Raw genomic sequence first — 26,064 nt, 5'->3', positions numbered from 1 at the left:
ACAGTGCAACATGTAGTGAAGAAAAGGCAGAACACTGCAGTTATTCAACTGATGCTAAATACCTTTTAGGCAAAATTGGCAGTTGCAGGAAAAAAAAAACTCCTCACCTTGAAAACAGCTGACAGGTGGTCACTGCTGTCGTCAACCAAATAAGCTATGTTTTGTTTCCACCGGAGGTAGGAAGGAGGTTGATCCTATCGTTGTATCCTTCCACAAACACACACATATACATAGTCCATTTAACGCTTCAGTCTGAACAATGTCAGCAAACTGTGTGTGTGTGTGTATGTGTGCGGTGCGGGGGCATGATCAGGTATGTACCCTCCCAGCTGATAAATGACTTGAAAATAAATGGCAGGTTCAGAACTGGGTATCTGCAACCCGTAGACCCTTTTGAGTTGTTCCCATCCACAGCTGGGGGGGGGGGGGGGGGGGGGGGGGGGGGGATGTCAAGGCTTCAGTGGATAGAATAAGCACTTGGGGACGTCTGTGATAAAAAAAATGGTAAGATTCAGCGACAACTTCTCTGGTCAGTTTTTTTAAATTAAATTCAAGTGCCGTTTTGAAAAATTCCTCTGGCACCACTAAGCATGTGGTCCTTAAAAGTGGCACAGTGCAGCAGCGTGCTCACCAGGCCTGTAGGAAGCTCAAGATTTATTTTTTGTTTTGGAGTGTGAAAGGTGATGCTACAATCTTTAACATACCAACCAACAGGGGGGGAAAAAAAAGGATGCCATTACATACACACACACAAACCTACTGAACTAGTTCTGTCCTATTTCAAATACCTTCAACACAGTGAACAATGACTTGCTCAATTGCGCTAGCCTCATGGCACATTTTCTTACAAGCACTTCTCTTCCATGCTTCACATTCCCAAACTGTAAGCCATCCAAAAATCAAAGAGCCGGCTTGCAGTCTTTCGTCTAGAACTCTGGCAATTCAGGAGGGGAAATTAATGCTTTTGAGCTCAATCTAAAAGTCTGTAGTGTAAGATGTCTGGTGACAAGATATGGCTTCTTTTTGGCACGCACCAAATTTTGACATTTTGACTTGGACATACAATGGTCTCCCAGGTTCAGCAATCGTCTCAATGTTTTTCATTAGAGTTCCATTACTTATGCCTTTGACGAGGCGGCTATTCCACTCAGATCCTTCTTCCGTTGTCGAGGAATTTCTCTCTCATTGTTTTCCCCTCCGTGAGGAATTCTTTGCAAGGGATTGAAGGAGAGTGCTGGCTCCTGTACAGCGCCCGCTTCCTTCCTCCCGGCCCTGCTACAAGACGGCTGCCTGACTTCCCCTTAACACGGCGAACTACTCCACGATCTCATCGTTCACCCAGGGCTCACCCAAGGTAAAATCATCATCGGATCAGAGCTATTCAAAAAAAAAAAAAAAGGGGCAGGGAGGGAGCAAAAGGAATTCAGTGCTCCGATCTCAAATTGCTCACAGGATGATATTCTCATCGGGGCCGCCTTAGAAGGGGAACAGAAATAGAGAGAATGCAAATCCTTCAAATTGGCTCAGTCAGGCCTTGGGACCGCCCCATCCTTTGTGGTTGAGGGGCAGGCCTCTCATTTTCAGAGGACATGAGGAAAATGGGGGGGGGGGGGGGGGGTGAGAAAAGAGTGGGGAGAGGGCAAAGGGAGGTTTGGATTATAGAAGGAAGAGCTGAGAGGGGAGAAAAGAACGCCGGAACCGAGGAAACAACAAGTTACCCGGGGGGCTCAGACCCCATTTTAAGTATAAAATAAACGCAATAATTTTAAACTCCGTATGACAAAAACGCTCTTGGACACAGAGCATAATAAATACTTTCAAAACTTATCTAAACTGGCAATGATAGGACAAATAGTTAGGAAAACCTGAGCTGAACTGGAAGGTTGCATCGCCAGCAGGAGCAGGTTTAGATGTAGTAAGAATTGGGTACATGGAAAAATTGTAGTGTTACAAGTGCCCCCACATTTCCAAAGGGTTTCACTTCAACCAATGCGGATGATCAAAAATCCAGAAGCTAATGAAGTCCATCCACACCCCACATCCCCTCACCACACTGAAAAAATGTTGCTATTTTCCTCAATGAGCGAAAAGGTACATCTTAAAATTAGGCCTCTTCCTAAACTGGAGTAATTCGGATGCAGCAGGCCTCAGTAATCGCAAGTCAAATAATACCCTGAGGCTTTTGGAGTTTGCACATTCTCTAGCCGCAGGTGCAAGAGTGGGACGGAGGGAGAAGGCAGGGCAAGACAGCCAGGGAGAGAAAGTCAAGTGTTCAGGAGTTCTTAGTCCAGTGGGGAGCTGTTAAATTTAGCTTTGCTTTTGGATTTCGGGAAAAGCCTCTTAATTTGCTTCCTGGCCGACTTCCTCTCCTTCTCCAGCAGCATTGGCTGCTCCAGATAAACCAGGTCGTTGTGCGACTGACTCATCCCGGGTTCTTTCTGATGTCGTCTCCGCCGGAAAAAGAATTTTGCACCACTCCGCATAAAACCACCTGAAAAAAAAAGTTCAAATGTGTCAGCTCCTGCACAACAATACTAAAGAAAACAAGATACATTTATATCCACCTGGAGGATCCTCCTACCAATCTTCAACAGAGACGGGCTTGTATCAGAGAGGTTGAACGCGTATGGATTTGAAGTTTCCCTAATGATTCAGTAGAGAGGCGCCTTGTACCACTTGGCAGTGGGTCACTAGGTGTGCACATTACCAACAATCTGTCCTGCACCTCCTACGTCGACGCTATGACCAAGAACGCACAACAGCGCCTATACTTCCTCAGGAAACTAAGGAAATTCAATATGTCCCCACGACTCTCACCAATTTTTAGATGCACCATAGAAAGCATCCTATTTGGCTGCGCCACAGCCTGGTATGGTAACTGCTCGGCTCAAGGCCGCAAGAAACTGCAGCGAGTCGTGAACACCGCCCAGTCCATCACGCATTGACTCTGTCTACACCTCCCGCTGCCTTGGGAAAGCGGGCAGCATAATCAAAGACCCCCCCCCCCACCCGGGTTATTCTCTCTTCTAACCTCTTCCATCGGGCAGGAGATACAAAAATCTGAGAACACGTGCTAACAGGTTCAAAAACAGCTTCTTCCCTGCTGTTGCCAGACTCCTGAACGACCCTATGGACTGAACTGATCTCTCCATGCATATTCTCTACTGAATAGAACTATACTCTCTATGCTTCACCCGATATCTCTGTCTATGTACCTCGGTACAAGTGACAATAAATCAAATCCAAATTAGACATGGCCAGTTTTGATCTATTCTGGCCAGGATTTGTGTATTTCAGCTGGGGGCTGGCTGTGACGACAGACACAGAACAGTCACTTAGCTGAGGGACTGGAGGACACCCCAGCACAGGTTATTGTTCAACGCATTGAGGGCACGCCTGTCGTGCAACAAATCAATTACTAGCTGGTAACGTATGCCAGCAGTTAGCATAGTAGATTTTCCCAGACGACAATTCTTGTTGCGGAATCCCTGAATCTCTGCAAAGTTGTTAGCTGAGGATTTACATCCATGGCTCCGAAAAAATCTATGCAGCAAACGTGCCTGCATCAAAAATATCAAGAGCTCCTTCCCTCCCTTACCTTAAAATCCTGGGCCGTTGTTTTGATCTGGGTAAGGGGCAGAAAGGAGAGTGGGTATGTTGCCTTTGGATTACGGGAGTGTTTAATTCACTGCTGCTTCTCTTTCAGTGCTCCCATAAAGAAGTTCTGATCACCACCAGGCAAAGCTCTGATGAATGGTCACAGACTGAAACATTGGCTGTTTCTCTCTCTTCACAGATACGGCTAGACCTGTAGAGAATTTCCAGCATTTTATGTTTTTATTTATAGTGGGATGCACAGATTCATCACCAGTATATACACACTATTTAAGAAGTCTTGACAAAATAGCAGCATAACTTTGCAGAGAAGGGAGATGGCATAGTGGTATTGTCACTGGTCTAGTAATGCAGAGACCCAGGGGATTTGGGTTTGAAGCCCACCACAGCAAATGGTGGAATTTGAATTAATAATAATCTTTATTGTCACAAGTAGGCTTACATTAACACTGCAATGAAGCTACTGTGAAAAGCCCCGAGTCGCCACATTCCGGCGCTGTTCGGTTACACAGAGGGAGAATTCAGAATGTCCAAATTACCTAACAGCACGTCCTTGGGGACTTGTGGGAGGAAACCGGAGCACCCGGAGGAAAACCTCGCAGACAAGCGGAGAACGTGCAGAAACCACACAGACAGTGACGCAAGCCTGGTAATCGAACCTGGGACCCGAAATTAAAAATCTAATGATGACCATTAAACCGTTGTTGATTGTCCCAATGTCCTTTCGGGAAGAAAGCCTGCCGCCCTTACCTGGTCTGGCCTATATGTGACTCTTAAATAACCTGGAAAGCCACTCAGTTCAAGGGCAATTAGGGAAGGTCGACAATTGCTGGGCCAGCCACATCCCAGGAAAGAAAGAAAAATGATTCCAAACTGATGTTTAAAAAAGAATCCTGATTTTTGGAGCATTTACCTCTAGATTTTTTCATAGTTCCTGCTTCCGAGCCACCTATGGAAATATTGGACCTCTGTTCAAAATCCAGATCTTCCCGAGAGCCATCATTCCACTGACCGAATTCCTGACCAACTCTGCTAGTGGGTGCCGTTGCAGAGGACCCTTCGGCAGGACAAAGCTCAGCCATGGGTAAACTGTAAGTTAATGTTTGTTCGGCTGGGCGCTCGGCCATGCACTCAGAGGAAGGGTGGGGCTGAGGTTCCTGACTCAAGGACGCATCCATCGCAGCTGCGTAATCAGCCGACAGAGTCATTTCATCATCGACCGCCACGGGGGCCTGGAGGGAAAGATGGGAAAGAATCTCTCCAGGTTACAAGTTACTGGCAGCCAATATCTTTTCCCCTTGCACCACTCAATGAAAGTCCAGCAATAAGAATCAAGGAGGCACCAAGAGAAAATATCCCTTGTGAAGTTGGACAAATCACTAAATGACATTTTTAGAGGCAGGGGTTAGACTTCGTGAAACAAATTGTTCAGACACCCGTGCAAATTCAAACCCCCAAAAATGAGTGCGGAGACTCTCTTTTGTATACAAGTCTCCTAAACATGGCAAGAGAAGCAACGTTACCTCCAAGGCAAACACCATTCTGATTGGAACATAAACCATTTCTGCACTGCCGTTCCAATATCCTGGAAGTACAGTTATCACAGAATTGGCACAGTGCAGAAGACCATTCAGCCCATCGTCACTTTACTGGCTCTTCTAATAAGCAATTCACCGAGTGCCATTTCTCTACCTTCTCGCACAACCCTGCACATTCCTTCTTTTTCAGTAATTCCCTGGTGAATTCTTCCACTGAACCCGCCTCCACCACACTCTCAGGCAGTGCATCCCAGACCGTGGCCACTTACTGCGTGAAAAGGTTATCTCCTCGTCTCACGTCTGCCAATTACCTTCAATTCCAATCCCCCCCCCCGCCAAAACCCCCTTCTGAATCCTTTCAGGAACAGTTTCCTCCTCTCTACCCTGTCCAGACCCCTTTGGAATACTCCATCAGACCCCCAGCCTTCTCTTCTCCAGTGAAAACGGTCCTAACTTCTCCAATTCGTCCTCATATCTGACGTGCCCCGCCTCGGGAACCATTCTTGTGGGTTCCTGCGCTCTCTCTCCAATGTCATATGTGAGCGCCATGAAGGACAGCAGCAGCTCAAGACGTTCTACAGCCAGTTTCGGAGGGGTGCTGGGGATGGACAACAAACACAGCCATGCCAGCATTGCCCACAAAGAAATATACATCTCACCTTGGTTGTGTGCCCCAGCAGTGTTTGTACCAGCACATAGAGCACGGCGGGAGGCTAGAATTCGTCAATATCTTACACTTGGGAACGGAATGAAAAGAGTCCATCAGAGCCGATCCCAGAGTGTTTTCAACTCTGGCAAATTCCCAATCAAAAGAAAAAAACCCCACGAACAATGTGATTGGAAAAACCCTTCCCTCCTCACTAAGCCAAACCAACTATATTGTCCGATTCTGAAATAGATTTTGCATAAAATAAACCTGGCCTCTCCATCGCAACATGATACCTAAAGCCAATCCCAAATCTGCAAAGTGTAGAGGTTCTCGGTTGCCAAAAGGAAGAAGAATGAATGGACAGTTGACTCAGGCACAGAGGATGATCTTGGACCGGATAGGGAACCTACCTTTGTCACACCCGAAATCACAATTGTACTTTTCCTGATGGGAGATTTCAGCGCGTGCTTTGCCGACTCAGTTAGTTGTCGAATTGCTGCTTCAGCCACGGGGTCTGTGCCGCTCAACTGCAGCAGCTCTGCAAGAATTGAAGATTGAAATCAATGCACAAAAACTCTGCCTGTGTGGTTAGCACAACAAGAGTAGCTGACCAAAGAAAAAGTACACAGGAGACAGCTGCAACGGGATCCAAGTGATACAAAAATGATATTCTCCTTTGGTTTATTCCTTCCTATGGCACCATGCTCAAGACCCACTCTCAATCTTTGGGAAGTTCCTTCTATTTTGTGCTGAATTAGAAATAATCTTTTGTACATTAGAATAAGGACAAACTTGGCTACATTAAGGAACAGGTCGGTGCCCATGCACGGTGTAACTTTGTACAGCTTCAACACTTAGTCGCTCATTCAGGTCAAGTACTTCATTGTAGAATTATTACAAAGTTGGAATTCAGCAGCCACATCCAATCAGCAAAGTTCGTCAACTATGGATGGAACTGGGAAGTGGTAGAGTTTGATTTTTGACCAACAACGCAAAGTTTCCAAACATCTCCCCACCAAGACCGAAACTTCCTTCGACCGGCATCTCCTCAAATTTGCCTCAGGAATGGAATTTCTCCAAGTACTTGATTAGTCTGCCCATCTGCCAAGTTAACAGGAGCACTCTGGCCCATGGGGACAATCGAGAGAAACATAGTGCGGTTAATTAACTGTTCCCTTCCTTGAAGAAAGGAAAAAGTGTTGCATTTATATAGCACCTTTCACATTCTCCAAATGCTTTACAGTGACTGAAGTACATTCGAAGTGTAGTCTAATGGAGGAAAGCAGCAGCCAATTTGTACACCGTGCCCAAAAAGCAATGAGGCAAATGGACATATATGGAGGGATGAACATTGGCTGGCTGGGGAGAACGTCTTGCTCTTCTTTAAAATAGTACCAGGGGAGCTTCAGTAGCCACCCGAGAGCAAACGGGACCTTTGGTTTAGCATCTCATCTGAAAGATGCCACCTCAAGCAATGCAGCACTCCCTCAGTACTGCAATGGGACGTCAGTCCTGAATTTTATGCTCCGACTTCATGGGACCCGACCGCACAACCTTCTGATACGGGGGGGGGGGGGGGGGGGGCAAATGTTACTACCCGGAGCCACAGAGTAATACTGAAATAATGGAGGTTTAATTTATAACCTTCTCTGAACCATTATGCTAATTTTTGTGTTTCAGTTTTTCAGAGTTTTGAACCAACAAAGGCAACTTAACTGAACTGGGAGACAAGCGTGAAGGATTATTGAAAACACTTGGTTGTTTGATCACTATGGTTACTCAAATTAAATTGGAGGATACTGGACAGTCGAGGCCTGACATGCAACCAATTGCCAAAAGCATGGGCTTTGCACTTCCTGCTACAATAAAAGCACAGCAGTTGGTAATGCATGTCGCAGTCCAAGTACAAAGAAAATAGATATATGAGCAATGAGACAAGAGATAAAAAGACACAACAGGGAAGGGGATTCTATGCAGACTTTGATTTATTTTAAAATGGAACTTATTTTTGAAACCAGCAAACATCTTGAAAGCCTGATGCCCAAAGGGAGATGCATGATTACATTATAGTCACTTCTCATATCCAGCCGCGGCTGTAATTTAGTCCCAATATTTTTATCAATGCTCCCTTGTTCTGGACACTAAATAAAGTGCCCTAAATTTGGGGTTTCTACACCCATCCCAACAGAGAACTCTGTTTTGCTCTCCCAACACCCCCCCCCCCCCCCCCCCCCCCCCCGCCGCCAGCACCTCATGGGAAATCAAGAAAACCAAGTTCAAATATTAAAATTCAAACTCTATGGGGAATGGGACAAGGATCAAGAGGTTTACCCATTTTCAATGATATAGCATTGACAGCACAGAAATGGGCCACTTAAGCTCAACAGCTCTGTTTATGCCCGGTGTTTATGCTCCACATGCGTCTCCTCCCACACTTGGTCATCTAACCCCATCAACACACAACCTCCTATTCCTTACTTCATGATGTGCTTATCTCGCTACTCCGTAAATGCATTCCTGTTGGTTGCCTCAACTATTCCTTGTAGTAGAGAGCTCCATATTCTAATCACTCGCTGGGTAACGACATTTCTCCTCAATTCCCTATTAGATTCATGAGTGATTATCTTATATATTTTTGGCCCTTGGTTCTGGATCTCTCCACAAGTGGAAACTCTCAGCCTATCCGGTCAAGCCCTCTCATAAGCTTAAAAGATCTCCATTAGGGTCACCGTTCAGACTTCTCCTTTCCGTTAAGTATAACCCCTCAGTTCTGGTGTCATACGAGTAAAGACCTTCTCCAGTGCCTCTATATCCTTTTTACAATGTGGAGACCAGAACCATTCATCGTGCTCCAAGTGTGGTCTAACCAAGGTGAGGAAGCCCACGCCGCAAGAAGCTCGGACAGAATTTCTGCCACATTCCATACCTAGAGAGTTTTACATCCTTACGCAGGCACACGATCTACAATGGCTCAAGATGTTGCAAAGTTACACGCTACAAAGGTGGACTAACCCGGAACAATGGAAAAGTTCAGGATGGCAGAGCATCCTTGGCTCTCGCTCATCACCAATTTGGTAACCATTGTCACAATGGGTCTTGATGCCAGGTTTGTGCAGTTCAGTCTAAAGCACATCATCCATAAAGACAACCAAGAGATTACTTTGATCTAACTTTTGTACCTCAACTCAAGGATAACAATGTCATGTATCCAGAATCGTTTCATTTTTTCCAATTAAGGGGCAATTTAGCGTGGCCAATCCATCTACCCTGCACATCTTTATGTTGTGGGGGCGAAATTCACGCAAACACGGGGAGAATGCACAAACTCCACACGGACAGTGATGTACCCAGTATCAAGCAACAATGGCATCAACAGTCCTCAGCACTCAAATTTCACAAATTATAAAGATACTCCGAGATTCCTGATTTGGATGCTCATCCCAAGAAGTCCCTTACAAAAGAAAAAGCACCCTCTGCAGCAGACAATCCATACCTGTATCAGATGATGACAAGATTTTACTAACTGGTGCTCCCTGTTCAGAGTGTCCAACAGTCAAGAACTCCTCATTGGCATCTTTCACTTCTGTAGTGTTCTTTACTGGGGAATCTGCAATTTTTATGAAGGAAAAGAAAAAGGAAGGCTATCGTTATCGGTTGGGTTACTGGACTCTTGACTGGAAAAGGCTCCAAGTTTCAATCTCAACATCTATGGGGAAAGGGAGAGAAAATGGCCAAAGTTTTGCGGAGGAAATGGTGGTCATGGCCACCAGCCAAAGCCCTGTATTTCCTTCTTCCTGGAAGGCCTGTTTTATCCCTCAGCTACTTGACAGGCCAGTGGCAGGTCTTCCCTGGGATCAAGGGTACCGGGGCATAGGTCCCACCCGCCCAAGTGCTGCCGACTTCCAGGGGAGGCAGTGGCTGCTGCCGGAATGACATCCACTGGAGGCCTGGGATTGTCGCTGGATCCCAGGATGGGGGTGATGGCAGAAGGTGGGTCAAGGGGGAGGGGAGCGTGTAGGGTTGGCAGCAAGGATGAGGCGGTGTCTTTCAGTGCCACCACCGTCCTGATGTCGGGACCCTCGATCAGGCACCGTGTGCCTCTGATAGAAGGAACCAGCCTGGTGGAATCACCTCAATAATCTGCCAATACAGAGCAACCAGGGGAAAATCCCTGGTTCAGACCAACCTGGTTTTACAATTGGAAGAGGAATCTGGAAAACAGGCAACAAACGTTGCTGTTTGTCATTTTTATCAATGACCTAGAGGAAGGTGCAGAAGGGTGGGTGAGTAAATTTGCAGACGATACTAAAGTCGGTGGTGCTGTCGATAGTGTGGAAGGATGTAGCAGGTTACAGAGGGATATAGATAAGCTGCAGAGCTGGGCTGAGAGGTGGCAAATGGAGTTTAATGTAGAGAAGTGTGAGGTGATTCACTTTGGAAGGAATAACAGGAATGCGGAATATTTGGCTAATGGTAAAGTTCTTGAAAGTGTGGATGAGCAGAGGGATCTAGGTGTCCATGTACATAGATCCCTGAAAGTTGCCACCCAGGTTGATAGGGTTGTGAAGAAGGCCTATGGAGTGTTGGCCTTTATTGGTAGAGGGTTTGAGTTCCGGAGTCGGGAGGTCATGTTGCAGCTGTACAGAACTCTGGTACGGCCGCATTTGAAGTATTGCGTACAGTTCTGGTCACCGCATTATAGGAAGGACGTGGAGGCTTTGGAGCGGGTGCAGAGGAGATTTACCAGGATGTTGCCTGGTATGGAGGGAAAATCTTATGAGGAAAGGCTGATGGACTTGAGGTTGTTTTCGTTGGAGAGAAGAAGGTTAAGAGGAGACTTAATAGAGGCATACAAAATGATCAGGGGGTTGGATAGGGTGGACAGTGAGAGCCTTCTCCCGCGGATGGATATGGCTGGCACGAGGGGACATAACTTTAAACTGAGGGGTAATAGATATAGGACAGAGGTCAGAGGTAGGTTCTTTACGCAAAGAGTAGTGAGGCCGTGGAATGCCCTACCTGCTACAGTAGTGAACTCGCCAACATTGAGGGTATTTAAAAGTTTATTGGATAAACATATGGATGATAATGGCATAGTGTAGGTTAGATGGCTTTTGTTTCGGTGCAACATCGTGGGCCGAAGGGCCTGTACTGCGCTGTATTGTTCTATGTTCTATGTTCTAAAAGCCAAAACATTTTTTAAATAAGTAGAATTACGGTCGTTGTGTCTGCAGATGATTAGCAAAGATACCTAGCAGGCGATTTTATTCTCACATCTGATAATCATGCGGTGTATGAAGGTTGAGACATGCGGAAAAAGACAGATCCTAAAGTCAAGCATTATAGTTTAAAAAAAGTCAGTAAAAAACATTGGAATTTTCATTGCTCTTCCAGGAAACCTTAAGAGTGGTAACATTGCCGTCCCACCTAGAAGCGGACGTTCAATTAAATACACAGCACTGCAGGATAGGGCCCCTCCCGAATATTCACCTGGTTGATTTTTTGGAAACCTCTAAGGCAGTCTTAAATTATTCCCTGACCCTGGTAAAGGGAAACAATAATTTCCTGATCAGCCCTCTCTGACTGGAGAAATGTTGGAAGAGACATTGCTGATCTTGAAACTTCCAAAAGTCATATTAAGGCTATGTGTGTGCTCGTTCAAAGATGTAAATTATCTGGAAGAACCGATTCTGCATTATCAGCTCAGTTTGAAAACGAGTATTTTTACTGGAGGAAAGCGCCGAGATGGGTTGTTGCCACAGTCAAACTGCAGTCTTCCTTTGGACTTCCTTTAAGAGGACATGATGAATCATCAGTGTCAACTCAAAGAGGTAATGGTTTAGCCTGCCCTGAATGCTTATGAATTTGACGAGCTTCTCAAAGGGCATTTGAAAAGTTCTCAATATTGTGGCTCAGGGAAGACCAACTTTTTGAACACAGTAAGAAGTCTTACAACACCAGGTTAAAGTCCAACAGGTTTGTTTCGATGTCACTAGCTTTCGGAGCGCTGCTCCTTCCTCAGGTGAAACTTTTTGAAAACACAGAACCTACGATGAGGTTCACTATCACTAAAACGGCAGAGTTAAAGATGCCAAATACTATTCCCTAAATAGTTGATTCAACACCAGATGTGAGTCATGCAGACAAATTAACACAAATTTTAAAGTACGTGGCCAGCGATGGTGAAGTTGTGGAGCGTTTTCACGGTTTTGTCCAGCTACAATCCCACACTTCCGAGTGCCTGGAGTCAGTGGTTTTAGGGTATCATTTCAAATGTAGGTTTGGGCATCAAAACTTTGTCATGTGTAGAGTTTCAATGATGCTGCAATAATGGCAGGAAGATATTCAGATCTACAAACAAGACTGAACAATGCAAACCCCTTGTGCATTATTCATCCCACGCTCCAGTCACTTCTTCAATTTGATCTGCAACGCAGCAGCTGAATCGAGAGAGGCAGACGTAAATTGTTTGGACTTTATTCAAAACTTCTATGCTTTCCTTCCAGTTTTCATGCATCTGTGGAATATACTGCAATCATGCTTGGAGCAGACAGATGGAAAACATTTGATGGTCGAAAAATATTTGTGACACCAGGTGGTCCACTGGTGCAGATGCTGCTCGGGCTCGGAGACCGAACTTTGTCGTTGTAAAGGAATGTTCATCAGACAGAGCCACACCAAATTCAGAGAAACCATGTGTGAAATCCTTAGCAGAAGTTTGAAAAGTACTAAATTGCAGATTTTACTGTTTGTGGAATCGTTTACTTCGAAGAATTAATGCCGTCAGCAAATCACTGCAAAATGTTCATACAATAATTGAAAAATGCTTCACAATTGTTAGTCTCAGTTAGAGGTTTCGTTATGGAAGTTTGAAATGACTATACCTCAGCGGATGCCGAAGCACTAACATTAAAGTTTTACAAGACGTAGGAAGTTATTTTTGATTAAATTGGAGACAATGAAATCACTTTAAAGACGAAAGAGAAGATCATCGTTGAGACTGTCAATGTAATTTGTGACACAATAATGGTCCACACAGAGTAGAAGTGAATCTCTGAACAAGACTGCTGAATTATCTTGCGTGCTTTTCGACACAAGTGCAGATGAGAATGCTAAGAGCCGCTGTGGTAAGAGGTTAATTGAATTCTACTGGGAGGACATAAGGCACAAATCTTTTTGAAGAACTAGTGAAACAATTCACTCATTTCATTAATAATGATGAACACTGCGCTTCGGGATCACCAGCTGATTTACTTGATGGGTTGCCAGCAACCTGTCCAAATATGGAAACGATTCTGAAGTTCTTTTTAACAACACCGTCACAAAAGCTTCAGGTCTACGTTCTTAAAGAGTGAATAATGAAATGAAATGAAAATCGCTTATTGTCACAAGTAGGCTTCAATGAAGTTACTGTGAAAAGCCCCTAGTCACCACATTCCGGCGCCTGTTCAGGGAGGCTGGTACGGGAATTGAACCATGCTGCTGGCCTGCCTTGGTCTTCATTAAAAGCCAGCGATTTAGCCCAGTGTGCTAAACCAGCCCCTAATGATCTGTGAAGTACGATGAGTCAGGAACATTTGACAAGTTCAGCAATACTGACAATTGAAAATGCTTCCTTACATTATTTCACCCATGATGATGTGATTGATGATTTTGTGAAGGAAAAGTGCAGAAGAAAAGCCATCCGAGTTGCCATGGATTGCAAACAACTGATAAAGAAGAAAATCTTTTAAAAAATCTGTCCCTCTGCCATGTTCTCCGGCCTAAATTCGGTTCAAGCGAGAACATATGCTGCTCTGATATAATGATGAGTGGTCACATGCAGACAGTTATAACTGGTGAGTAACCACCATCCCCCATTGCTCTTTACTCGTCTTCAGAAAGTATCTTTTGAAAGGCGTCCTTCTGCACTGTAAGGATTCTCTGATCCTCTTATTACTCTTCTGGACAATTAAGGAACGGAATCCTGCCAGACAGTTGCCAGCAAAGCCACTGACATTAGGACTTAGACTGGACATTCAACTTCATTGGAGTATTTGCTCCTGCACTGGACTTATTTTGGCTAATTCTACCCTGCACTTGCCTGTGTTGTGCTGCAGTCTTAGCACCGGCTGATTTCTCCATCCTACTGCTCATCAGCCAGTTCACGTTTTCTCGCCTCCAGACACAGTGAATGCAATATTGACCATCTTTTCCATCACGCTGACAACAGGTAGGCTTGGATTTCAATTTATCAATTAGTACAGGCTTGTTGCTGTCATAAGGTAAAGAGCACTGCAGCAGTCTGTCGAGCAGTGATCTTTGAATCTCTGTGTCTTGCATTGCGCAAGGGGAGGGTAGGTAGGGTCAGGAGGACATCATTCGGGGTGGGGCTCGATGTTATTGTGGGTGGGACTGGATGTTATTTGAGGTGGGATTCAACATCATCAGCGGACGGGGTGTGACGTGGGGGTCCCTGCAAAGAGGGAGAGTGCGGGACCCCCTGAAGTGTAAGACCGCCTCTGGTCCCACTATGCTCACCTTCTTAGCAATTTATTTCTTTTGAGGAATTCTGCAGCCAATGGATTTCAAATCTTCTTTCAATGTCTCTACTGAACGACAACCACCACTAAGGTGCTTGCACCCACAAAAAATGTTTTTAAGACTTAATCATGATCTGCTCCCGGTGTGCAGAATTGAAGACTTATGGTGCTCGATGAGCAAGCATGATACTGGTTGCAACCTGCAGGCACCCAAAATACCGAGCTTTTCCCTGAAAAGATGCAGCTAAAACCAGGTCCAGAAGGTTTGGCAGAGTTGAAGCTGGGTACAAGAGATGCAAACTCACAACTCCCTGTTTTCAAGCAGTTTTAGACAGAGTAGGGTTACTTAGTTCACACATTTACTAAGAGGCTTTGCACATTTGGCACATTGTTAGATTCTTTCGAAGGTAACACTGGCCTTTCCAACTGCTTATAAAGTGCCCTAAGCAACAAAGAAAAAGATTCCAATTGATCTCAAGACCCAGCAATTACATCCTGTAGCCTCAAGAGATGCACTAAGTTGGTACTAAATGGTACTGATGGGCAGCACGGTAGCATAGTGGTTAGCACTGTTGCTTCACAGCAGCAGGGACCTGGGTTCGATTCCCAGCTTGGATCACTGTCAGTGCGGAGTCTGCATGTTCTCCCAGTGTCTGCGTGTGTTTCCTCCGGGTGCTCCGGTTTCTTCCCACAAGTCGCGAAAGACGTGCTTGTTAGGTGAATTGGACATTCTGAATACCCGAACAGGCGCCGGAGTGTGGCGACTAGGGGATTTTCACAGTAACTTCATTGCAGTATTAATGCAAGCCTACTTGTGAGAATAACAAAGATTATTCTAAATTGTGCATTACATGTTGCGACACCTCTGGATCCTATAAAGTGGTTTGCGCTCTTACTGTGAGCAGTATGGTGGAACAGCTGCTGTTGCACATGTACAATTATGCGCCTGCTCCAGGCTAGGGCTGGGGAGGAGCAACAGGAAAGGTCAGAGTGCCCAGTTGTAATCATTGTCCATTCACTCCTCAGGAACAGAAGTGTGGATAGACAGTTGTGGTTTGTGGTCAGGATGGGATTAGGCTCAGCTTGGAGCTACTCAGCCTACTGAACCCACTGGACCAGCCAATCGCCACGCTCAAATCATGTGGGCCAGGAAGATACTCCAGTCAGTGTGCTGAAAACTAAGCCTTGCATTGATAAAGAGTTTTTCACAACTACTGGGCGTCACTAGGCGCTTTTCATCCACTTTTTTTCTTAAAGCGCAGTCACGTCGGAAGAGAGAAGGTAACTTTCAGCAGCTTGTCAAGCTGAAGGTTCATTGGAACAGGAGAAGGCCATTTAGCCCTTAAGGTTTGTTTTGCCACTTGTTCAATTAAATCGTGGCTGATCGATATCTCAAACTCCCTTTTATTCAACTTGGTTCGATATCCATTATACCCCTGCCTAACAGAGAAAAGAAATCTATAACTTCAGCTTTGAACTTTTCAACAGAGCCCTAGCCTCAGCAACTTTCTGGAGGAAGAGATTTCTAGATTTCCATTGTGAAGAAGTGCTTCCTGATATCACTCCCAAATGGCCCAAATCTATTTCTAAACTTATGTCAACTTGTTATGGACTTCCTCAGCAAAAGAAGAGATTATTATCCTGTAATAATCTTAAAAACCTCCATTACATCACTCTTTAATCACCTGTAAAGCAAGGGAATACAGGCCTAAAGGCCTAGATTGTGCAACCCGTCCTCTTAGCCCCAATATTACTCAGAAGTAACGAGAATGTTATTTTTGTTTGTTTACCCATTCATCGGACGTGGGCATCACTGGCTGTGCCAGCATTTATTGCCCATCCCTAATTGCCCTCGAGGGGCAGTTAAGAGTCAGCCACATTGCTGAGAGTCTGGAGTCACATGTAGGCCAGACCAGGTGAGGACGGCAGATTTCCTTCCCTAAAGGACATTAGTGAACCAGATGGGTGTTTACGACAATCGACAATGTTTTCATGGTCATCATTAGACTTTTAATTCCAGATGTTCATTGAATTCAAATTTCACCATCTGCAGTGATGTGATTCGAACCCAGAACAGCTTTTATTACCTGTAGGACTGCCACACAGCTTTCCATCCATTCGAGGCTTGGTCTTAACAGCAGTTACTGTTGTAACAACTGTGCCGCAAGGCATGACCGTTCGGTCCTTTTCCACTTTCTTTGCTGAAAGCAGTGAGGGGGATTGCCGGCACTTAGCTTCGTTAGGTTCCATGTAACAGAACTGAAATCAACAAAGACAATGATGTTCACATTTGAGAGCCATTACGACCCCACTACCAAGACACGTTAGGATCTGAATACCGGACGGGGGAGGGTGGTCCCACCGTAGATAGAGTATCCTTGCAAAATATTGCTTCATCCGGAAGGCAACACTCCGGTGACACGACAACAAGGAGTCTCAAACCATCAGTATTCCCTTGAAAATTCCAAACCTTCCCCTATTGTTCAAGAATTTCTATCTAATGAATGTTTGAGCAATACTGACTAGAAAGTCTCAGATTTATTCCTGTCCTGTACTTTTACTTGCTTTGGGACGGCATGGTGGCACAGTGGTTAGCATTGCTGCCTCACAGATTCCAGGGTTCCAGATTCAATTCCGGCCTCCACACACCGTCTGTGTGGAGTTTGCACATTCCCCCAGTGTCTGCGTGGGTTTCCTCCGGGTGTTCCGGTTTCCTCCCACAGTCCAAAGATGTGCAGTTTAGCTGGATTGGCCATAATAAATAGCTCCGTAGTGTCCAAGGGTTCGGTGGGGTTACGTGGATAGGGCGGGGGAGTCAAGGTAGGGTGCACTTTCGGAGGTTTGCTGCAGACCCGATGGGCTGAATGGCCTCCTTTTACAGTGTGGGGATTCTATGATTTATGTACAATTCTGGTCGCCACACAACCAGAAGAAAGTGGAGGGTACAGAAGAGGTTTACCAGGATGCTGCCTGGTATGGAGGATATTAGCTATGGAGGAGAGGGTGGATAAACTTGGATTGTTTTCACTGGAACGATGGAGGTTGAGGGGAGACCTGACAGTAGTTTACAAAATTATATGGCGGCACGGTGACGCAGCACTGCTGCCTCATGGCACTGAGATCCCGGGTTCGATCCCGGCTCTGGGTCACTGTCCGCGTGGAGTTTGCACATTCTCCCCGTGTCTGCGTGGGTATCAGCCCCACAACCTAAAGGTGTGCAGGGTAGGTGAATTGGCCACGCTAAATTGCCCCTTAATTGAAAAAAAAAAGAATTGGGTACTCTAAAATTTAAAAAGAAGTTTACAAAATTATGAGGGGCATGGACAGTGAATAGTCAGAAGCTTTTTCCCCCCCCAGAGTGGAAAAGTCAATTACTAGGGGCATAGGTTTAAGGTGCGAGGGGCAAAGTTTAGAGGAGTTTAAAACACAAAGTGGTGAGTCAACCTGGAACGGTGGTGGAAGCAGATGCAATAGCGATGTTTAAAGGGCATCTTGACAAAGACATGAATAGGATGGGAAGAGAGGGTACAGACCCCGGAAATGCAGAAGTATTTAGTTTAGACAGGCATCGTGATCGGAGCAGTCTTGGAGGGCCGAAGGGCCTGTTCCTGTGCTGTTCTTTGTACTTGATCTTTGCTAGGAAAGCAATAGGGATGCTACACATAGCTCAATGACAATAGGGTGGAGTGGGTGGAAGAAAAAGGGGAAAAATTCATTGATCATTATTGCAAGTGCACATTTGGATGCTGGAGGATAGGGTTTACTTGCAATAAATCTTCTCTCCCCACCCTCTTAACCTCCAGATGCACAGCCTGTCGACACTCGCATGAATAATGGGGTCTTGTTGAGGCAACCTGCGGAACCCAGATAAGTTGTCAATCTGTTAAGGCGGAAGGCGGAGCAGAATGGTCAGAAAACATCCCCACAATCGCATTAGCTTTAGTCTATTTTATTGGCAAAAAAAAAAATCTGTTTTCAACAGCAGGAGCACGATAGTGGGCAAAATCGAACAAAAGGAGTATGAGGCTAAACTATGAAAGATAGAGGTATTTAAATTGTTACAGCAGGATTGCTTAATAAATAGGAAACATTAAACAGTAGACATGGAAAGGCTGTGGGGTCATGTGGCTGGCTGGAGTTCCATGTGTTAAGCAGAATGATGAATATTTGAACATTACCAACCCTGGGTGAGTGGTTAGGTTGGAAGGTGGGAGGAGATTGGCAAAGCAAGGTGATTACTTTAAACATAATGAGAAATCGGAGACCAATGTTGTGGATTACGGGGATAGGGCAGGGGAGTGGGCCGAGGTAGGGTGCTCTTTAGGTGTATTAATAATCAGTAACGAGGTAGGGTACTCTTGAGGAGGGCCGGGGCAGACTCGATGGGCCCAATGGCCTCCTTCTGCACTGTAGCGATTTTATCAAGATTGGTTACCAGAAATGTGGTGACGTAACATCCAACCATCACTTTAAAACACTTGACCCAAAACAAATGGGGGTGGGGGTTGGGGGGAGGGGGGGGGGGGAGCAAAAGATTGAATGGAGGCAAGACAATTTTCCAATTTTGAAGATGGGGAGAAGGATTTAAAAAAAAAAAAAAAAAAAAGAGTGCAACAGAACCTTGATTCTAACATAAGAGGCCGAGGAATGTGTGGTGGAGGTGAAGTCCTCCATTGCAGGATGGAGAATTGGCACGGAAGACCCAACACTCTCTTCGCACACATCCCAATTAGAGGACTACATGGTGGTACGACAATAGCTCACTTTCGCGTTCGCAGCAACTCATTGCCAGTTTCCCTATCTGCATTTAAAAGAAATATTTTTTATTCTCCTCCTTTTTCACATTTTCTCCCAAATTTACACCCAACAATAAACAATAATCAGTAACGAATGTAATGTCAATCCCCGTATCAGTAACAACAATCCCATCCTCCCACCAAACCCCCAGACATTAGCCCGCATGTTAACATAAACAAATGACAAAAAGGAATCAGGAATCACCCATAGTCGCCATTAACACACACAGCCCCCCTCCCCCCAAAATGTTTGATGTAATCCAATTCTCGAACGTGCATAATTAATAACGCCCATGAATTGCAGAAACCCTCCATCCTTCCCATCAGTTCAAATTTGACCTTTTCAAGCGTCAAGATTTCCAGCAGGTCCCCCCGCTATGCCAGGGCACAGAGTGGAGAGGTAGATCTCCACCCGAACAGGATCCGCCTTCGGGCAATCAGCGAGGCAAAGAGAAATCAACGAGAAATCTAGCTCTGCGCCCATTTCCAGGTCCAGTTTCACGTGCACCACTTTAGAGATTACCCTAAAAACCTCCTTCCAGTAATCCTCCAGCTTTGGACAGGACCAAAACATATGAACGTGGTCTCCCCTGCAACGATCACACACATCTTCTACCCTCTCAAAGAGCCGGCTCATCCTCGCCCTTGTAAGGTGAGCTCTATACACCACCTTCAGCTGTATCAGCCCCAACCTCGCACACGAAGTGGAGGCGTTCACCCACTGGAGCACTTCATACCAGAACCTTTCCTCCATACCCTCCCCCAATTCTTCCTGCCACTTTGGCTTTATCCCTTCCAGCGGCGCCTGCTCCTCCTCCAAAATAGCCCCGTAAACCGCCGATACTACCCTCTTCTCCAGTCCCCCTCTCGTCAGAACCTCCTCTAGCAATGCGGAAGCTGGCTCTACTGGGAAGCTCTGTATCTCCTTTCTGGCAAAGTCTCCAAATATTTTCCCCTGCTCCAGCCCATACTTCACTCCCAGCTCCTTCGATCCCGCAAACCGACCCCCAAGAACAAATCTTTTATTGTCCTAATTCCTTTTTCCTCCCATCTCCGAGAATTTCCGTCCCACTTCCCTGGCTCAAATCTATGGTTCCCCCGAATCGACATTTCCCTTGACCCTGCCCCCAACCCGAAGTGCTGGCGAAACTGCCTCCAAATGCTCAACGAGGCTATTACAACCGGCCATCCTGTGTATCTCCCCGGGGCTGTCGGGAGCGGCGCTGTCGCTCTCGCCTTCAATCCCGACCCCCTACCCAAACTCACCTCCATTCTGACCCATTGGGAATCAATCAACCCCTCTGACCCTGCTCCGTACCTTCGCCACATTCGCCGCCCAGTAATAATACATCAGGTTCGGAAGACCCACCCTATCAGCATTTGGACCCAGTTCTCGGTCTCCTGCCAATACTGGACTGAATCCAGGCTGCCGGCACTCGGCTGAAGTATTTATTTCCTGCCTTTGAACTCGGAGCCGGGAGTTGGCATGCAGAAGGAGCCTGTGTTACAGCAGACCAGGCATCAAAGCAAAAATCTTAAGATACAAATGAAACAAAAATAGTGATGGGCACGAAAGAGGGTGACTGGGACGGGAAACAGAATAGAGGAATGTGGTCAGCACGTGCAGTTCCTCGGAGGTCAAGGCAGAATAGATGGAGCTTACCACTAAACTATAACCAGGAACAGCTTAATCTGGGAGTGACTGTCACCAACCCTAGCTATCTAAATGAAAAAAAAAATCCCATTCCCAGCATCAACATCCCTATGTCAAACTCAAAAAGGTTTTATTTTCCAGAGAATGGCTGGTCACTTTCAAACCTAACTCAAATTGCCGTATTTGTAGATATAAACAGTTTTGTTTGTAACAAAGAGATCTGGCTTCAGATTGACCATTTCGTAGCCCCCCATTTTTATTTAGGCTCTAGCCATTTTTATTGGGTTCGGTCACAATCTGAGAGGGTAAAACAGCATGGGTGAATTTGAATGCAAAATCTCATTTGAAAACAATGGCACCCCTCCGAAGAGACGCGCGCCCCGGAACCGATCGAAGTGTTTGTGCTGGTTGCTACCTCGGCTGTGATGGATCCTGAACTATTCCCATTCTGTGTGTTTGCCAGGCGAAAGCTTTGTCTCCCACTGGGCTGTTTCTTGAACAGGTCTATGGGCACCGTCACTGCGCCAAGGACAGCATCTGCAGTGGGAAGTAACACGATCAGAATCAAAATAAAACCGTTGAAAATACAGTGAATCAGAAACAACTGGAGAGAAATAAGTCAACCGTTCGGGTAAGGCGGCTCATTGCAACTAATGAATGCACCGGTAAACCTCTGCTGACTGACCTGCTGCACACTCTCAGCAACGTTCAAATTTCACACAAATATCGAGCTAAATATTGGCTTTTTTCCCCCCAGACATACAAGTTTGCAAATGCCACCAAGTTGGAGAATGCAACAAGCTATCGAAAGATCAGGAAGTTAGAAAGGGACATTGGCTGATTAAATAAACAAATACACAAAACTGCGGCAGATGGGAGTACAATCCAGGGAAGTGTCAGCTCAGCTGCACACTGGATTGGAGAAAGACAAATCACAATATTTTCTGAATGGAAATAGGCTAGGAACTGCAGAGGGGCAACGAGCTTGGAGTGTTTGTGCATACAGATCATTAAAAGCTGACGTGCAGCTACCAAATGTAATCAAAAGGGCCAATGGAAAGTTGGTCCGAATCGCAAGGGAGCTGGACTGCAAAGGGAAAGATGCGTCAATTGTAGAGTCTTGCTTGGATCCCACCTGGAGCAGTGTGTTCACCGTTGGTACTCACGCATTTTCCTTGGAGGGGTTACAGTGCATATTCACCAAAACAATACCAAGGCTTAAAGTGTTGAGCTATTGTTGCTGGGTCAATACAATAGAAGTTTTCAATACGGGGACAGATATTTTTGCTTTAGGCTTTAGTATCAAGCGATATTGGACGAAGGGGATTAAATGGAGTTGTGGTACAGATTAGCCGGAGCAAGCTCGAAGAGTCGGAATGCTCCATTTCTATGAAAATGCAACAACTTTTCAACAAAATAAAAGGTCCGAACTAGAGGTTCACTCTGTACAGCAAGGTGCAAACAAACTTCACAAAACCTAACCTGGAAAAAACTAACATTTACATGGCTTCATGTATCAGAGCACTTAATCTCACATGATGAGATGAATGTTCCAATTACAGAAATAATTGGTTGGCACAACCCTAACGATGTTGTCAGCTACGCACTCTCTGAGGGTCTTCCGTCCTCCAAAATCTGCATGTGAAGTTTCTTCGACTTGGCACTCAACTCACTGTTGGATTTTAAAAAAAAAAACAGAGAATGCAGTTAGCCGCCAGTTCCTGGATTCTAAAGCACCTCGCAAATCAATTTAAAACATTCTCCGCCCTCAAATTAAATGCACACACCCACAGCACACCCTCCCTTCCCACCCTCATCTGTGCAAACCTGAGAATTCCAAGTTCCCTTAACTCGGACTTTGTTAATCCCCATTTCCTTTGCCCATCAGCCCTTCAGGCCCCAAGCTCCCGAAACTACTTTGTCACGCTACCTCCTTGCAGGCTGCTTGAAATCTCTCCCCTTGACCAAGCATTTGGTTACCTGACCTAATGTCTCATTCGTTTGCTCAGTGTCAATTTGTGCTCGTTTATGCTCAGCACATCACTGACAGGACCTGACCTGCCAGCACGTTGTCTGACCTGTGATGTAACCGTGTATGGTTATGGCAGCGTGGCACAACCAGGGCCTGTGTTGGGTAACAACATTTCCAATGCTCCAGGAAGGCAAATAGAATGTTGGCATTTACTGCCCGGGCAATGGAATCTAAAAGTAGGGATGCTTTGTTTCAGTTGTACAGGGCACTGGAGAGACCAAAACCAGAGCACTGTGTACAGTTCTGGTCTCCTTATTTAAGAAAGGATAGAAATAAGGCAGCACTGTAGCACAGTGGTTAACACCGTTGCTTCACAGCACCAGGAACCCGGTTCGATTCCCGGCTTGGGTCACTGTCTGTGCGGAGTCTGCACGTTCTCCCCGTGTCTGCATGGGTTTCCTCCGGGTGCTCCGGTTTCCTTCCACAATTCCCGAAAGACCTGTTAGGCGAATTGGACATTCTGAATTCTCCCTCTGTGTATTCGAACAGGCGCTGAAAGGTGGTGATTAGGGAATTTTCACAGTAACTTCATTGCAGTGTTAATGTAAGCCTACTTGTGACAGTAATAAAGATTATTATTATATGTTAGAAGGTTCATTCAACTGATACCTAGACTTATCTTATGAGGAAAGGTTGGGCCTGTATCCATTGGAGTTCAGAAGAATGAAGTGTGATTTTGCGACATACAAGACCCTGAGGGGACTTGACAGGACAGATGTTGTGGGAGAGGCTAGGGCTAGGGGGACACAATTTAGAAATAAGGGATCTCCCATTTAAGACGAAGATGAGAGGAAATGATTTCTCTCAAAGGGTGTCTGTGGAACTCACTCTTACCCAGTGATTATGGAATATTTTTGAGGCAAGGTAGCTAGATGCCCTGATTAGTCAAGAATCTAAAGTTATTGGAGGGAGGTGGAAAGTGGAGTTGAAGCCATAATCATATCGGCCAAGATTTTACTGAATTGAGGAGCAGGTTCGATGGGCCAAATGGCGATGATATAAAAGGTGGTATATAAATGCAAGTTGTTGCACTGTGTATTCAAAAGAGCTGTAATTCATACTCAACAGGCTGGATATTAGCAGGGAGAGAACAGGGTGGTGCAATTTTGAATGTCAGGAAACCCGTCAGAACAGCTTTTTCTCAGGTCCTGTCGAGTTTAACGGCAAAATCCGATCATAATTTTTCATCTCAACCTCCCAGCCGCAGTGAACCAGATCGAGCAAACCAGCTAGCACGTAAGTAGGCCTTCAGTATTGAGCCAGGGGGAGGGAGGGTGAGGGAGAGGGAGGGAGAGGGAGAGAGAGGGAGGGAGATCTGAGGCCAAGTGGGGAAAGAATTAGAAGGGTTTGTTTGGGAGGGCTGGATGAAGCAGGAGAACTGGATCCACCTATATTCTCACCTTCCTATCCAATGGGCATCCTAAGGTCCTGGAAACCTAGCTAGACATGATTAAATTTAGAACAGTGGTTAATCCGGAGACACGCGTCCTTATTATAATATTTGAATGAGCAATCCACCTCCCATGAGGAGCTTGGTTGCCTGCTCCACCTCCATTAAAAACCAAAGTGGACCCACCCCACATGGGACCCAACCCAAATTCAACTGTTTTTGGAGGTCTAATGAGATTGCGTTCCTGCATCCAACCTCTTCAGAAGTTAGTCAATTTTGTACATATTTAAAAACGCATGCAATAAGCTTTCTTTATAACTTGGGAGATGGAAAGAATGATACTTAAGAGCTGGCCTCCCTGGATTTACATCATTGCATCATTCACAGAATTACACTGCTCCTTTCCATGGGATAGCTTCCTCTGGCATCATTAGATGTTGGGCTAAATGAGAATAGGTTTATTATGGAAATTAAATAGAGTGCGCACACACATAAACACGTGCGTACACACAAATGCACACACGTGCATATACACACAAACGCATGCACACACAGACGCACACGCGTGCATACACACACAAACGCATGCACACACAGACGCACCTAAACAAAAAATCTAAGTTATGAACAAAAGCTGCATAGAGTTTCCAGCACTCCAGAGTCGGTCCCTAGGATCGCCCACCAGCCAATCACTGCTGAGATTCACTCGTAACACTGCCACACACACGGAACTTTACATACTGTACAATATGAGTGTGTGTTAATGTGTTACAACCAGGAAACAAACCGAAATAAAATAAAATCCACGCTCGATTGTGTCCATCTGCAATATTACGCAAACCCCCAGAGAGACACCAAGACCACAATGAGGCCACAAAGCGGCAGAGTAGGTAACAAGGTGACAGATGGAGCATAATGAGGGGGAGGGTGAAGCTATGATGCACTATGGCAGTGATAGAAAAGCAGAATTTTCTATTTTGTAAGGTGCAAAATTTGTCAAGGTTCGGAGAAACTGTGGTGTACTATACACGGAACACAGAGCTAGCATGCAGGTGCAGTAGGCCATTAGGAAGGCGAATGGCATGTCAGCATTTATTACAAGGAGACTGGAGTGCAAGAATAAGGAAGTCTTGCTACAATTATATAGGACTTTGGTGAGATTGCACCTGGAGAACCGTGCTCCGTTTTGGTCTCCATTTGCTACATTACACTAAAAAGTACTTGGCTGGTTGTAAAGTGCTGGCAGATATCTGGTGGTGTGAAAAGCACTCCATAAATGTATTTTTTTTTAAAAATATATTTTTAATACGCCTTTGTTATTTTATACCCAAAAAAACTCCAAAAGCACGAAAGTCCAAACAACAGTAACCAAACAATAACCTCAGTATAAATACTCAGCCTTCCCTACATTTAACTTGTATCCAGAGAAGGAGACACAGTTCTTCAATATGCTCATTATGTCCCCCATAACTGGCCCCGGATCCCTCACGTACAGCAGATCATCCGCATACAGGGATACTCTGTTTTCCACCCCACCCCTAACTATCCATCTGTTTGTGGCCCTCAAGGCAATAGCCAGTGGCTCGATCACGAACACTAACCAAGAGGGGGACATAGGATACACCTGCCTCGTCCCCCTACGCAGCCGAAAAGACCCGAAACTCATGATGTTTATATGGACGGCAACAGAAAGAGTCCGGTACAATAACCGCACCCACGACACAAACCCAGGGCCCAACCCAAACCTCTCCAAAACCGCAACGATGTACCTCCACTCGACCCTACCGAATGCTTTTTCTGCATCCAACGACGGGTTTATCTCAGGTTCCAGCCCAGCCGCTGGGTTGAGAACCACATTGAGCAGTCAC

At 45.6% G+C, this 26,064-nt stretch overlaps 1 protein-coding gene across 1 annotated transcript in view; it reads right to left on the bottom strand.

Moving 5' to 3' along the window:
* Nucleotides 1–8: 8 nt before the first annotated feature.
* The window catches only part of LOC140407544 (C2 domain-containing protein 2-like), a gene marked incomplete at its 5' end in the record, with an annotated part of 39,999 nt that continues 13,943 nt past the window's right edge, over nucleotides 9–26,064 (bottom strand). Inside the window, 7 exons of the mRNA XM_072494940.1 lie at nucleotides 9–2,491; nucleotides 4,529–4,847; nucleotides 6,213–6,340; nucleotides 9,296–9,409; nucleotides 16,412–16,583; nucleotides 21,190–21,311; nucleotides 22,382–22,446. Of these exons, the coding sequence (XP_072351041.1) occupies nucleotides 2,283–2,491; nucleotides 4,529–4,847; nucleotides 6,213–6,340; nucleotides 9,296–9,409; nucleotides 16,412–16,583; nucleotides 21,190–21,311; nucleotides 22,382–22,446 (1,129 nt within the window). The remainder of the gene's footprint in view (nucleotides 2,492–4,528; nucleotides 4,848–6,212; nucleotides 6,341–9,295; nucleotides 9,410–16,411; nucleotides 16,584–21,189; nucleotides 21,312–22,381; nucleotides 22,447–26,064) is intronic.

This window comes from Scyliorhinus torazame, unplaced genomic scaffold, assembly GCF_047496885.1.
Source record: "Scyliorhinus torazame isolate Kashiwa2021f unplaced genomic scaffold, sScyTor2.1 scaffold_1579, whole genome shotgun sequence".
NCBI lineage: Eukaryota > Metazoa > Chordata > Chondrichthyes > Carcharhiniformes > Scyliorhinidae > Scyliorhinus > Scyliorhinus torazame.
The sequence above is the reverse complement of the archived record's forward strand: the minus strand, read 5'-3'. Positions and strand labels throughout refer to the sequence as shown.